The 14,198-nt window shown below is 44.0% G+C and overlaps 1 protein-coding gene across 3 annotated transcripts in view; it reads right to left on the bottom strand.

Annotated features, from left to right (window-relative positions):
* The window catches only part of ARAP2 (ArfGAP with RhoGAP domain, ankyrin repeat and PH domain 2), a 133,271-nt gene extending 119,073 nt beyond the window's left edge, over positions 1–14,198 (bottom strand). Inside the window, exons 1-3 of one of the 3 annotated variants that reach the window (XM_077934400.1) lie at positions 13,920–14,198; positions 11,852–12,022; positions 143–1,196 (exon numbers count right to left, since the gene is read on the bottom strand). In XM_077934400.1, the coding sequence (XP_077790526.1) occupies positions 143–1,032 (890 nt within the window). In that variant the 5' untranslated portion in view covers positions 1,033–1,196; positions 11,852–12,022; positions 13,920–14,198. The remainder of the gene's footprint in view (positions 1–142; positions 1,197–11,851; positions 12,023–13,919) is intronic. The other 2 variants (XM_077934397.1, XM_028743802.2) reach the window with 2 other exon arrangements.

Genomic DNA, 14,198 nt, shown 5'->3' with positions numbered 1-14,198 from the left:
CATCTGGCTAGATTTCCCCACCCACTCTGGGGAATAAAACTGACTAACCTTTAAGAATTGTAAGGATTATTGAAATAGTATACACAAAGCACATTGAGCACTCCAAAAGCACCACAAAACATAGAAATTTATTAAAGTTTACCTCATCAAAGCCTTCACCGCTGAGGAAGAGCCAGGTATTTTGGGAACAGGACGGTGCCTGAGCATGAAGGAGCGCGTCGGCCTAGGAGTTCCCTTTGTACTCTGAGTACAAGTGCGGTACAAATCGTTCTCTACCATTTCACCTTTAAACTCGAAGAGCGGGGAGTCTGGTGGAGTATCGGACAAGCTTTCCGGCTCCGAAGACTTCAAGCGCTCATCTCTGCCAGACTTCATTTCAGATGAAGAAAAACCAGAGGACAGAAATGATGTTTCTTCCGGTGTGTTACCTGGCTGAAAATCGATGGCTTCTGAGTGCACTTTTTCGCTGAGTGAAAGGGGTATCTTTTTGGACATCACATTTTTCACTGCATTCCTCGGAACAGAGGCAACATCTGTTGAGCATTTCAAGTCCTGACATGATGAGCTAGGAGAATCCAAACCTGAAGACACGTTGTCTTTGACTTCTAATGACTCATGGTCTGAAAGTTTGCTATTATCTTCATACGTGTAATTACTGCCACAAGCTTTATCTGCCCATTCACTGGGTATCCAGCTTGTTTCACCGCCGTTTGGATTTAGGATGTGTGTGCTGGAACTGCAGCAAAATGGCTGCGAACAGCTATTTCCCAACTCTTCGGCATCATCAGTTTTCTGGCTTTCAACAGGCACAGATTTTTCGAGCAATTTTGCAAACATGACCTCCAACTGCTTGAGAACCCTTCTGCGGTGCCCAGTAGGAGTTATTCCAATTTGTTGAAGCACACTGTTGTTTATCCCCACGCAGTCTCGCAAAGCATTATAGCCGAAGTCTTGGAAGTTCTGAAAGTATTGCCCCAGGTTGATGCTCACCAGGAATTCTTTTATATCCACATCAGTGTCTCTGAATGACATACTGGCAACTTCATTCCTCACTTTCAGAGCTCCAAAACAGCATACAGGGCTATCCACACATATTCAGAAGTGAGACAAAATGCTTCTTTAAGCCCCCTGGACAGAACGAAATGTCTTCCACGAGCAGGAACAGCATATATAAATTCAGCACACACCTTCAAATCCTACAGTGCGTGGGGAGGAAAAGAATATATGTATTAGAAAGGTACTTCATAGTCCAAGTTCAGCACTTTTTTATTGCTATAAATAAAGAACTTGAAGCCCTTTGAATGCTTTGGTTGTGGAGTACGTATCATCACAGAGCAAATAAGCATCTGGGCTTTTATTTTGTGCCAGAAGATTTTACAAACAGATATCGGATATGTGCTACTTTTCCTCTTAACGTTGGCTCCCTAAAGCTTGCACAATTATAGAAAACAACAAGAATGGACTGAACACAAGCTTGCAATTAACCATTCGCCTGGTTGCCTGGGGTGAGGAGGCAGCCTCTCCAAGGATTTCTGAATTGGAAGAAACTGAGTTCTCTTTTTCTTCCGACAGGCCGAGTCTTAAACAAATATATATTAAGGAGGGAGGGCAAGATGCTTAGGGATGTGGGGAGGGAGTCTTTCGGAGATTTCATAGAAGGTTTCAACTAAGGAAAAGCTCACGAAACCAAAAGAGCTGTATATGGCTGTCCTGTTCCCCTTGACTCCACTTCCTCTTAACATTATTATGAATTTATGGGTGCCAGGCCAGTTTGTGGGTTGTGGGGGGAGGAAGTAAGCTGTATGTTCACAGATTCCATTGCTGTAATAGCCAGGCCAGCTGGAGTGATGGGCCATTAAGAGAACAGAGAAAAAGGGGCTCTGTGCCAGGTGGTAAATGGGTGAGGGACCTCTTCCAGCTCTCAGTTAGTTAGAAAGAAAACAGCTAGACTGTGGCAGCTAGACTGCTGACTGAGAGTGGCTGCCGAGACCACATAACACTGGTCTTGAAAGACCTACATTGGCTCCCAGTATGTTTCCAAGCACAATTCAAAGTGTTGGTGCTGACCTTTAAAGCCCTAAACAGCCTCGGCCCAGTATACCTGAAGGAGAGTCTCCACCCCCATCGTTCATCCCAGACACTGAGGTCCAGCTCTGAGGGCCTTCTGGCGGTTCCCTCACTGTGAGAAGTGAGGTTACAGGGAACCAGGCAGAGGGCCTTCTTGGTAGTGGTGCCCACCCTGTGGAACGCCCTCCCATCAGATGTCAAGGAAATAAGCAACTATCTGACTTTTAGAAGACATCAGAAGGAAGCCCTGTTTAGGGAAGTTTTCAATGTTTGGTGTTTTATTGTATTTTTAATATTTTGTTGGAAGCCAAGGTCAGAGAAAGACTAGGTTGGTGATATCCGTGTCCCACATTGATCACCCCAGGCCTCCTCCAAACTCTCTACCACTTCATCCAACACGTCCCAATCCTGGCAAGTGGTAGAGACACTGATACATAGAAGGTGCTGCTGCTCCTGCCTGCCTGCCTCTTCGCCACACCCACATGGCTGGCAGTGCGCAGCTTCGCTCCCCCCCCCCCCCACTATCCATGGTAATTTGGGGGAGCTGAGCAGATATTTGCACCCCGACGTTGCATCTGCTAAAAACGGCCCTGCTCAAGTGTCCCTATTTTCTGGGGACAGTTGCCAATTTACAGAAGCCCTCCCAGTTTCTGTTTGATCCTGCAATGTCCTGCTTTTCCTTAAAGGATAAAGGGGACCCCTGATCATTAGGTCCAGGCGTTACCGACTCTGAGGTTGCGGCGCTCATCTCGCTTTATTGGCCAAGGGAGCTGGCGTACAGCTTCTGGGTCATGTGGCCAGCATGACTAAGCCGCTTCTGGCGAACCAGAGCAGCGCACGGAAACGCCGTTTACCTTCCCACCGGAGTGGTACCTATTTATCTACTTGCACTTGGACGTGCTTTCGAACTGCTAGGTTGGCAGGAGCAGGGACCAAGCAACGGGTGCTCACCCCGTCGCGGGGATTTGAACCGCCGACCTTCTGATCGGCAAGTCCTAGGCTCTGTGGTTTAACCCACAGCGCCACCTGCTTTTCCTTAGGGCATCCCTATTTTCATCAGAGAAATATTGGAGGCTACGCAAACCTTGGTGAAGTCATAACACTGCACCGTGGCTACCACCAAGAATGGAAGAAAATGCACAAGGGAGAGAGGATGGGGAAAGAATGTGAGTGACCTCAGTCTATGGGGCATTTTTGGTCTTTAACTATTATGTCTGCAACCAGCCACAGACTCATAGAATCGCAGAATTGTAGAGTTGGAAGGGACCGTGAGGATCATCTAGTCCAACCCCCTGCAATGCAGGAATGGTTCTGTGATTCTTTGAAAAAAGGATCGTTTGCAGCAATCACAGCCAATCCAACATTTGCAGGTCCCTGATCATCAGAAAAATTTATTTCATGGGAAAGATCCAGTTACGATCTTAGTCTTGGGAATCATGGGTGCAAGCACATGTTTTGATTACAGGTACAATGTGGACTGCAAAAACAATACACTAAGTTTCTTGCTAACTCAGTACAGCTTCCCCAGTAATGACCAACTTCTTTAATGCCCTATTGTGCATCGCTTCCCTCTTTTATGGAAAAGAGGCAGGTCCTAACCTGTAGCAGTTTGCAGAAGGGTAGGTAGTAATTGAAGCAATATAATCATAAGTCTTTAGGAAGTACCTGAAATACTCGCCTCTGCCCCCCCCATATATATTATTTAAACCATGGGTAGGCAAACTAAGGCCCGGGGGCCGGATCCAGCCCAATCGCCTTCCAAATCCAGACTGCAAACAGTCCAGGAATCAGCATGCTTTTACATGAGTAGAATGTGTGCTTTTATTTAAAATGCATCTCTGGGTTATTTGTGGGGCACAGGAATTTGTTCATTTATTATTATTTTTCAAAATATAGTCCGGCCCCCCACAAGGTCTGAGGGACAGTGGACCGGCCCTCTGCTGAAAAAGTTTGCTGACCCCTGAATTTCAAGCTCTTGATTGAGGGTTCAAACAGCAGTCACACAGCACTGCTTCCGAAGATCACAGTCACAGAGACCAGCCTAGCTATCTAGTTTAGCTGCCTAAGAGAGAAAGTGCTGCTCAAAGGGGGAGATTCTATGGCTTCCACTTGCTGCATCTCAGCTCCCAATGGCTAGAATTATATTCTTCATTGCCTTGGCAATGTTGGCAGCCATATTTGTAGGCTCCTGATAAGGATGCAAGAAGGCAAAGGTTTCCATTTTGCCCTGTGTTCATTGCACACAGTGCTGTTTGTATTCCACTACAGTGCACCTTCGGGCATAACCTACATTATTTGTGGCAGAGTTTTACATAGATGATTGCATTATGAACATGTTATTCCACACCATTCATTTCCCAGTGTAACGGAAATGGAATTCATGGGGTGGGTGTGGGGAACCATAATCAATTTCAAATAATTTGAAGAACTGAAAACAACAAAAGCGAATACCGATTGAAATCATTGAATTAATTTCTCCAGAAGCATTTTTACTTGGTATTATAGGTCAGGACATTAATAGGCAAGATGCTAAATTGTTTTTATATGCAACAACTGTGGCAAGAGTATTGTTAGCCCAGAAATGGAAACAAGAAGAAATTCCAATGAAAGAAGAATGGCAGACGAAATTAATGGACTATGCAGAATTGGACAAAATGACAGGAAGGATTCGAAACCTGCGGGACCAGAGATTTACAGAAGATTGGAAGAAGTATGTGAATTATTTGAAGAGCAAATGCAATCAACAAATTATGCTAGCAGGACTACAAGACGTTTTGTAAGGAGAAATATATGAAGTGCTACAAAGAGAAAAAGATAGAAATATTGGTTATGAGTTTGAAATGCAATAGGGAAGATAAGAAATGCATACTGAGAGATTAGATTGGAAAATTTTCAGACAGGATTGATGGAAGTCAAAAATTTGAATAAGATGTAAAAGTATGTTTAATTACTGTTGAAAATGATATGTTAAACACACACACACACACACACACACACACACACATATATATACGAATTAATTTATGCTCTGGACATTAAACGAATAAGTGAACATTGACCATTTTCCACTAGAATTCTCTGACATCTCTAACTCCCCAGAGAGGCTTACCTGGCACCTTAATTACACATCTTTAGGTACCAGGTGAAAACATTCCTCTTCTCCCCAGACCTTTGGCTGATTAAACAATCTATGGGCTTTTAAACTACAGGTGGGGATATTATTTTGTTTGTTGTTACCGTATTTTTAGCCCCATAGGGCGCATCAGCCCATAGGGCGCACCTACTTTTTTGGGGGGGAATAAAGGGGGGGATTATTATTTTTTCCCAGGTGTGGGGCCAGAACAGGCTGCTATCCACAAGCCTAGGGAGCCCGGCGGGAACTTTAAATTAAATTAAATAGACAGATAGATGATGATGATGATGATGATGATAGATGAAAGATGAAAGATGAAAGATAGATAGATGATAGATAGATAGATAGATGGATAGATAGATAGATAGATAGATAGATAGATAGATGATATAGATAGATAGATGATAGATAGATGATAGATAGATAGATAGATAGATAGATATAGATAGATAGATATAGATAGATAATAGATAGATAGATGATAGGAAGATAGATAGATAGATAGATGATAGATAGATAGATAGATGATAGATAGATAGATAGATAGATAGATAGATAGATAGATAGATAGATGATAGATGATAGATAGATCCTGAAGGCATGGCTGCACATAGAAGGTTGTATATGTTTTATATGAACCCAACTGTACCTGCACAGCTCTTCTTCCTCAATTTTTTTTTTTAAAAACTAGGAATCGCGCAAAGAGGCCTTGCACAAGACATTATCATATGTGTCTGATGAAGTTGCACACTGCCAGGGTGAAGAGTTTATGTAGCCTAGGAAAGTTTATCAACTGGTTTGAAATTATCAGCTGATGATGGGTAGCTAACAACATCAAAGCATCCTAGTTTATCATCACTAGGTTGTGCAACAGTGCTTCTCTACCAGTCGTGTTTGCATAGAGCTCTGATTGTTCAAGTTATTTTTAATGGTTTACTGCATTTTCATTGCATTCCTCAACAGCATCTATATATCCGGTTATTAGGATACAGAAAAAGCAAGCAAAATATAAAACACTGTTTCCTTGAAACATAGCTTTAATATATCCAAGAGTATGCTTCTGAACTTTGCAAGGAATCTTATCCCAAGACTGAAATGGCATCACTAGTTTAATATGAGATGTATATAATAAAAACCAAAGCTATTTATTATGTTTATATCTTGGCTTTCCGCTAAGGAATTCAAGGTGGTGTTATTTTATTCTCCTATTTCATACCCTCCAACATTTCTCCAATGAAAAGAAGCAGTATCTTTTTTCTATTTAAAAAACAAAAATGTTTAGGGGTACTCTCTTTTTGACTCAAGAAAATCACCATTTTATAGTTCAAATTGGGGAAAATAAAAACAATAAATGGACAAAAGTACAAAAATTCACAAAATGTTTAGGGGTATGCATACCCTGGCACACACACCCCCACAAAAAAGCACTGAAAATAGGAATGTCCTATTCAACAACAAGAAGAATTTTATTATTTATACCCCGCCCATCTGACTGGGTTGCCCCAGCCACTCTGGGAGGCTTCCAACAGATATAAAAACATAATAAAACATTAAACATTTTATGTAAAAAACCCTTCCCTAGTATATAAGGCTGCCTTCAGATGTCTTCTAAAGGTTGCATAGTTATTTATCTCGTTTAGAAGAAATCTGAAGGCAGCCTTGTACAGTGGTGCCTCGCAAGACGAAATTAATTCGTTCCGCGAGTTTTGCCGTCTTGCGATTTTTTTCGTCTTGCGAAGCACGGTGTCGGGAAAGTTTTGGAAAAGCTTCAAAAATCACCAAAGTCTTTAAAAACCTCAAAAAAGGCTACCACACCGCGTTCTATGAGTTGCTCCTCGAAGTCAAGTCGCAACTGTATTGACGGTGTTAAGAAAAAGGAAACAAACTTGCAAGACATTTCCGTCTTGCGAAGCAAGCCCATAGGGAAAATCGTCTTGCGAAGCAGCTCAAAAAACAAAAAACCCTTTCGTCTAGCGAGTTTTTTGTCTTGCGAGGCATTCGTCTTGCGAGGTACCACTGTATAGCAAAGGGGGGTTTTATGTTTAATGTTTCATTATAACTCTATACCCTCCAGCATTTCTCTGCTGAAAATAGGAATGTCATAAGGAAAAGCAGGACATTCCAGGATCAAATCAGAAACCGGGATGGCTTCTATAAATCCGGGACTTTTCCTGGAAAATAGGGACATTTGGAAGGTCTGCTATTTTATCCTCACAGCAACCCTGGGAGGGGTAGATTAGGCAGACAGAGGCTCAAGAATAGCCAGTGAGCTTCACTGCAGAGTGAGCATGTGAAGCTGGGCATATATACATAGTCCTAGTCTAACATGCTGGCCTCTGATGACAGTCATGTGAAGCAACTTAGGCAGCACATACACATGCTATCAAGGACCGACATGTATGTGCAAATGAGCTATCATGAATCTAACACACCAGGCAGAACATGCTCTGAATTCACCTTCCACACAATGCCCCGTAAGGAGGGAGCAGCTCTGAGTCACCAAATATTGTACGTGCATGTGTGAACCAGCTCTGCGTCTCCACTGAGGATGAGGCATAGGTGCCAGAGACTGCCATACACCCACCTAAGAAACATTAAAAATATTACTCAGCAAGATTGCTGCTCCACCCCTCTAACACACACACACACAGAGGCGTTTAGAGTTTCTGGCACTAGTGCAGGAAAGGAATGACTTTATCAGCCCTACTGGCAAACTCAATTTCACACCATCCCACCCATGTAACTGAAGAGCCTTTTATTCCCCTGACAACATTTAGGACATTGCTTGCAGAACGTATTTGCCAGCTCTGATAATCGGAGTCATTTGATTGGTAACCATGACACCCGCCTTCTTTTCATCTCAGCCCCTCCCTAAGAAGAAAGCAAGTATTCAGCCTGCACTAATTCTCCTTCCCACGTTTTCAAGCTCAGCAAACCGGCATCTTACTCATTACTTTTTATAATAGATTTTAGAAAGTCGTGGAAAGAAGGCTGCTGATTGAAATTAACCCAGCTACACAGCTCTCGGCACGGCTTGCAGAGTTTCTAATGGCGCCGTCTCGTCTTAGGCTTCGAAGAAAAGTTCAATGGTCCTTGAAAACACAGGGAAATGTGCTTCTCCAGTTGTGGGGTTCCCACAATATTTAGGAACTCCCATTATACACAGGCAGGCAAACAAAGTGCAAGTAGATAAATAGGTACCGCTCCGGCGGGAAGGTAAACGGCGCTCCATGCGCTGCTGGTTTTCCAGAAGCGGCTTAGTCATGCGGGCCACATGACTCAGAAGCTGTACGCAGGCTCCCTCGGCCAATAAAGCGAGATGAGCGCCGCAACCCCAGAGTCGGCCACGACTGGACCTAATGGTCAGGGGTCCCTTTACCTTTACCTTTAACTAGTAATATAATGTTTATCAGTGACAGGCGATGCAGCATGAGATAAGGAAATCCAACAGTCATGAGAAGAAGAAAAAGGGAAATGTAAAGTCTTATACAGTGGTACCTCGGATTACATATGCTTCAGGTTACATACGCTTCAGGTTACAGACTCTGCTAACCCAGAAATAGTACCTCAGGTTAAGAACTTTACTTCAGGATGAGAACAGAAATCGTGCTCTGGCGGCGCGGCAGCAGCAGGAGGTCCCATTAGCTAAAGTGGTGCTTCAGGTTAAGAACAGTTTCAGGTTAAGAACGGACCTCTGGAAAGAATTAAGTACTTAACCCAAGGTACCACTGTAAAGTAAAGACGTCTTTCAACACAGATGAAAGCTAGATTTCATTTAAATGCGCTCAGGGGCCCTCAAACACAACAATACAGTTTTGGAGCTTTCAAAGCTGCAATTTATGTTCCTGCACCTATTCACATGAACAGGTTGGGGCCTGCTTCCAAGAGGTGCTAAAACCTGCCTGTCGAAAGGTGACTGCCAATTAGGTGAAGTTAGCAATCAAAAACTTTTTTTAAAAAAGAAAAGAAACAGCGTCAGTTATGCTTTGGAATGTGTGGTCCATTGGCAAGCACATTTGAATGCAGAAGATGCTCCCAGATGACGTCAGGTAGAAACTCCTGCTATACCCCTGCGAGTCTGATTCCTTGGTGATTGTGCATTATCTAGTTCTCATGTTGAGAAAAACAAGAGGAACACAGTGCTCTCTATGCCAGCAGCACCACCACACATTATCTCCGACCACCACCATTTTCGTAAAATAAAAGCAAGAGGGAAAGGATAGGAAGGTCTTCCATTTCAGCCCATTCCCTGGAGCAGAGCAAGTACATACAGTATTATGTTTTTGTATATGCTGGAAGCGGCCCAGAGTGGCTGGGGCAACCCAATCAGATGGGCAGGGTACAAAGAATAAAAAATATTATTATTATTATTATTATTATTATTATTATTATTATTATTATTATTAAACTTCTGTCAGCCACACAAGGGCAATGACTTAAGACTCCACCATTCTTTCCATGTTATATTAAAGTAAGGTAGATGTCTCTATGATCATCTGCAATGTGCAGATGACATCTGAAGGCAGCCCTCGTTTAGGGAGGTTTATAATGTTTGATGTTTTATTGTGTTTTTAATATTTTGTTGGGAGCCACCCAGAGTGGCTGGGGAAACCTAGCCAGATGGGTTGGGTACAAATAATAAATTAATTATTATTATTACTATTATGGATGAGGCAGCTTTATATTGCTTTGCTTAACTCTCAGAGAAAGGCCCTTGCTTCCACGGTTTCCCAAACTTGGGTCCCCAGCTCTCTTTTTGGACTACAATGCCTAACATCCCTATCTAGCAGGGCCAGTGGTCAGGGATGGTGGGATCTGTAGTTCAAAAACAGCTGGAGAGCCAAGTTTGGGAAACCCTGCTTTAGCCTAACAGAGCTGCTCCACTGCCCTTAGACCACCCAACAAAACACCCTCCACCACCCATCGCAAGTCCTTGGGCCAACAGTTATCAGTGAGTGAAGCAACACTTGGGCTTCTATCAGTCCTCGCTTGGTCACAGTGTTGGCAACTATCTGGGAACGTGTTAGTCATGCAGGTGACATTCAAATGCTGGCAATGACTAACTCCCATGTCCATGTGACAAGTACATGAAGTAGAAAAGGAGTTAGGCAATCAGTCGAGAGAGTGACCCAAGCAGATGTGTTGACTGAGGAGTCTAGTAGATTTTAGAGTTGCATACCATGCCATTGCAATCAGCTCTCCAAAATCACCCGGTTAGCACTATCCTATGTACAGGTGTTCAAAATTAGGACTGCTCAGTAAAACATACAGCCACCAGGACCATGTAACACTGGTCCTGAAAGTCTTACATTCGCTCCCAGTACGTTTCCGAGCACAATTCAATGTGTTGGTGCTGAACTTTAAAGCTCTAAATGGCCTTGGCCAAGTATACCTGAAGGAGCAGGTAAGTAAAAACAGTAAAGGACCCCTGGATAGCTAAGTCCAGTCAAAGGGGACTATGGGGTTGCGGTGCTCATCTTGTTTTCAGGCCAAGGGAGCCAGCGTTCATCCACAGACAGCTTTCCCGGTCATGTGGCCAGCATGACTAAACCGCTTCTGGTGCAACGGAACACCGTGACAGAAACCAGAGCACACGGAAATGCCATTTACCTTCCCACCACAGCAATACCTATTTATCTACTTGCACTGGTGTGCTTTTGAACTGCTAGGTTGGCAGGAGCTGGGACAGAGCAACGGGAGCTCACTCCATCATGGGGATTCGAACCACCAACCTTCCAATCGTCAAGCCCAAGAGGCTCAGTGGTTTAGACCACAGTAGGACCCGCATCCTCTATACCTGAAGGAGCATCTCCACCCTGTCATTCAACCCAGACACCGTGATCCAGCACTGAGGGTCTCCTGGCAGTTCCTTCACTGCGAGAAGTGAAGTTACAGGGAACCAGGCAGAGGGCCTTCTCAGTGGTGGCACCCACCCTGTGGAATGTCCTCCCATCAGATGCCAACAGAGATGAGTAACTATATAACTTTTAGAAGACATCTGAAGGCAGCTCTGTATAGGGAAGCCTTTTAACGTGTAGTGTTTTATTATGTTTTTTATATGTGTTAGAAGCTGCCCAGAGTGGTTGGAGCAACCCAGTCAGATGGGTGGGGGTACAAATAATAAATTATGATTATACTCTGGATGAGGAGTTCCCATTTCACATGTGTGGCCCCAATAGCGAGGAGAAGAAAATGGCTGAATTCTTGGTTCAAACACCACTGAGACATCTATAGCATGGAATGATGCAGCCAGGAAAAGAGACACAAACTTACGGGTTACCTCCGCTTAATGCCTTAAAACATGGGCAGCAAAACTTTATATGCTGGCCACATGACCCAGAAAGCTGTCTGTGGACAAATGCCGGTTCCCTCAGCCTGAAGCAAGATGAGCATCACAACCCCATAGTCACCTTTGACTGGACTTAACCCTAGAGGAACATCTGCAAAGGGATTGCTCTATTGTCTCAGGCCTGTCAGCAACCCAAAATATACCACCCACATCCTGATTCAAGGTGTTTATTAATAAAGGTCTTATCTGTCCCATGAGAAAGAGCTTACAACAACCACATGTTGATGCAAGCTAAATACGGAGATGTATTTCTCAATGAACAGGGTGCCTACGACAATGATATGGGAGTTTTATCTACTTACCTGGGAATAAGCCTCATTCAGCTCAATAGGACTTTATTCAGAGTAGACCTGCCATGTGTACGACTGCACTGTTAAGCCTTTCCTCTGACTTTCAAAACATGTCGAGGGGGCTGATATTTGTGGCCTCTGAGCAGGGCAACATGTTGAAAGAAATCCCAGGGAAACTAATCCCTGAAGAGGAACAAACAAGAATTAAAGAGACGGCACCCTGTGAACAAGCAGCAACTCATCTCAAGAGCAGAGATTGCTTAAGTGCTGCCACAGTGTGCAGCAAAACTGTAGGCTGAGCTCTCTGTACCTATATCTCTTATGAATGGTACTGCTCAGTACAACAGGTTCACATACAAATAAATAACGTTTTGAGAATACAGCCTCCACTCCCCAAAGATAGTATGTAGAAACAGCAATGCGGAGACTCAATAAAAATATCACTCTGCACATCCTCAAGAACACTTTCATATATCCATACTGTATTCTCGTACCTACAGGACTGCCTCTCCTGGTATGTCCCACAGAGGAACTTACGGTCTTCAAATAAAAACATATTGAAGGTCCCAGGCCACAGAGAGGTTAGGCTGGCCTCAACTAGAGCCAGCGCTTTTTTGGCTGTGGCTCTGATCTGGTGGAACGCTCTGTCACAAGAGACCAGGGCCCTGAGGGACTTGACATCTTTCCGCAGAGCCTGCAAGACAGAGCTGTTCCGCCAAGCCTTTGGCCAGGGCACAGCCTGACTCCCTCCTCTGGCAATCTTCACAGAATCTCTAGCCCAATGGTTGCCATCAATTTGATTTGAATTAATTTTATAATGAATCATTTTAGAATTTTGTACTATTTTATTGTTGTTAGCCATCCTGAGCCCGGCTTCGGCTGGGGAGGGTGGGATATAAATAAAAATTATTATTATTATTATTATTATTATGATGATGATGATGATGATGATGATGATGATGATGATGGCAGTGCCATAAGCAGATGCCATGGATGAGCCCTGGAGAACCACAAAATAAATTAAGCCCAGGCCGCCATCAGCCCGTCAGAGCAGAACTGTGTTCAGTTTTCAGATACACCAATTGCAACAAGTCTCCAAGATGGTTGGAGAGACATGCTGCGACTTGCAAATCCTATTTGTTGTTACCTCACTGCCCAACGTGCAAATACCAGAAGCAGGAGCCGCCAACTTATTTTAATTGCCCCGTTCCTCTATCTTTCCCTTCACATAAGGAAAAGCTTCATCTGTTAGATTTCCAAAAGTAGGGTGGAAAATTCTACACATGAAGGGGCTCAATAAAAGTATATTTCAAAAAGGTAGCAGCTCTAGAAATCATTGTAAAATCTTGCTTTAGAGTGCCTTTAAACTAAGCCATGAACTCTCAGGCTGCTTTCTTAACCTTCAGCTTTTCCCTACAGTTTAGGGATAATCACAGCATCTTTCCTACCTCACAGGCTTGTTGTAAAAGGTACTGATATTAGGTATGCAAAGAGCTTGAACGCTCTAAATCAAGCAGCTATACTCCAAGCACAGTTAATAAAAGTAAACAGAGGACTCATTAGTGCGTGCAAATTTTGAGGGGGAAATCCAGATTTTTATGTAGAAATCTAAATTTCCTATATTGCCCAATGGCTGCTAATCTATGGCTCATTTAACACTAATAGTTTTGCAATTCCGCACCGCAAAGTTGACTGAATCCCTCAGCCGTGCCCTAAATGAGACCATCTGCAACATCACTGTAAACAAGCTGCCGCTTCTCATTAATTGTGGCATTCGTCTCGTTAAAGTGAGCGACTTTTCAGACCCTCCAATGGAAACGTAAGAATGTAAACGCGAAACGGAGGGATTAAGTGTATGTTTCCCTCTGCGGCAATCCCACGGGTTAAACGCAAGTCAGCGTTTCCCGGGACAGAGGTTAAGGAAGTAGGTCGGATTCCAAGAAAACTCCCCAAACATTGGGGGGGACGGGGACGGACGACTCGCTGCCAGAACAACCTGGCGGTGGTTTTTTGTTTTTCATTTCCCCTTTTTTCTTTCTTTTTAACCCAAGTCCACCCGCCCCCTTTCTTGCAAACTTACCCCAAGAATTCGGATCCGGCAGGAAACGAGGAGCTGAACTTTACGCTCGCTTTCTCTTTTCTTTTCCTTCTCTCCGCCACTCCTTCCTTCTGATTTGCTAGCTGGGCTTGGAGAGGCGCTCCTGCAAAGGGCTAGCTGGCCAGGCACGCAGGTAGGCAGGCAGGTGAAGGCGGAAGAAGCACCTGGAGCAGCCGGACTGGAAGCGCAAAGGCTGCAAGCGTCGCCCGGGCGCTCTCCTGCGCGCAGGGCCCGGAGAGGCGGCGGCTCCTCCGTGGGGCG

This window comes from Podarcis muralis, chromosome 9, assembly GCF_964188315.1.
Source record: "Podarcis muralis chromosome 9, rPodMur119.hap1.1, whole genome shotgun sequence".
Taxonomy (NCBI): Eukaryota; Metazoa; Chordata; class Lepidosauria; order Squamata; family Lacertidae; genus Podarcis; species Podarcis muralis.
This window is presented reverse-complemented; position numbering and strand designations above follow the sequence as displayed.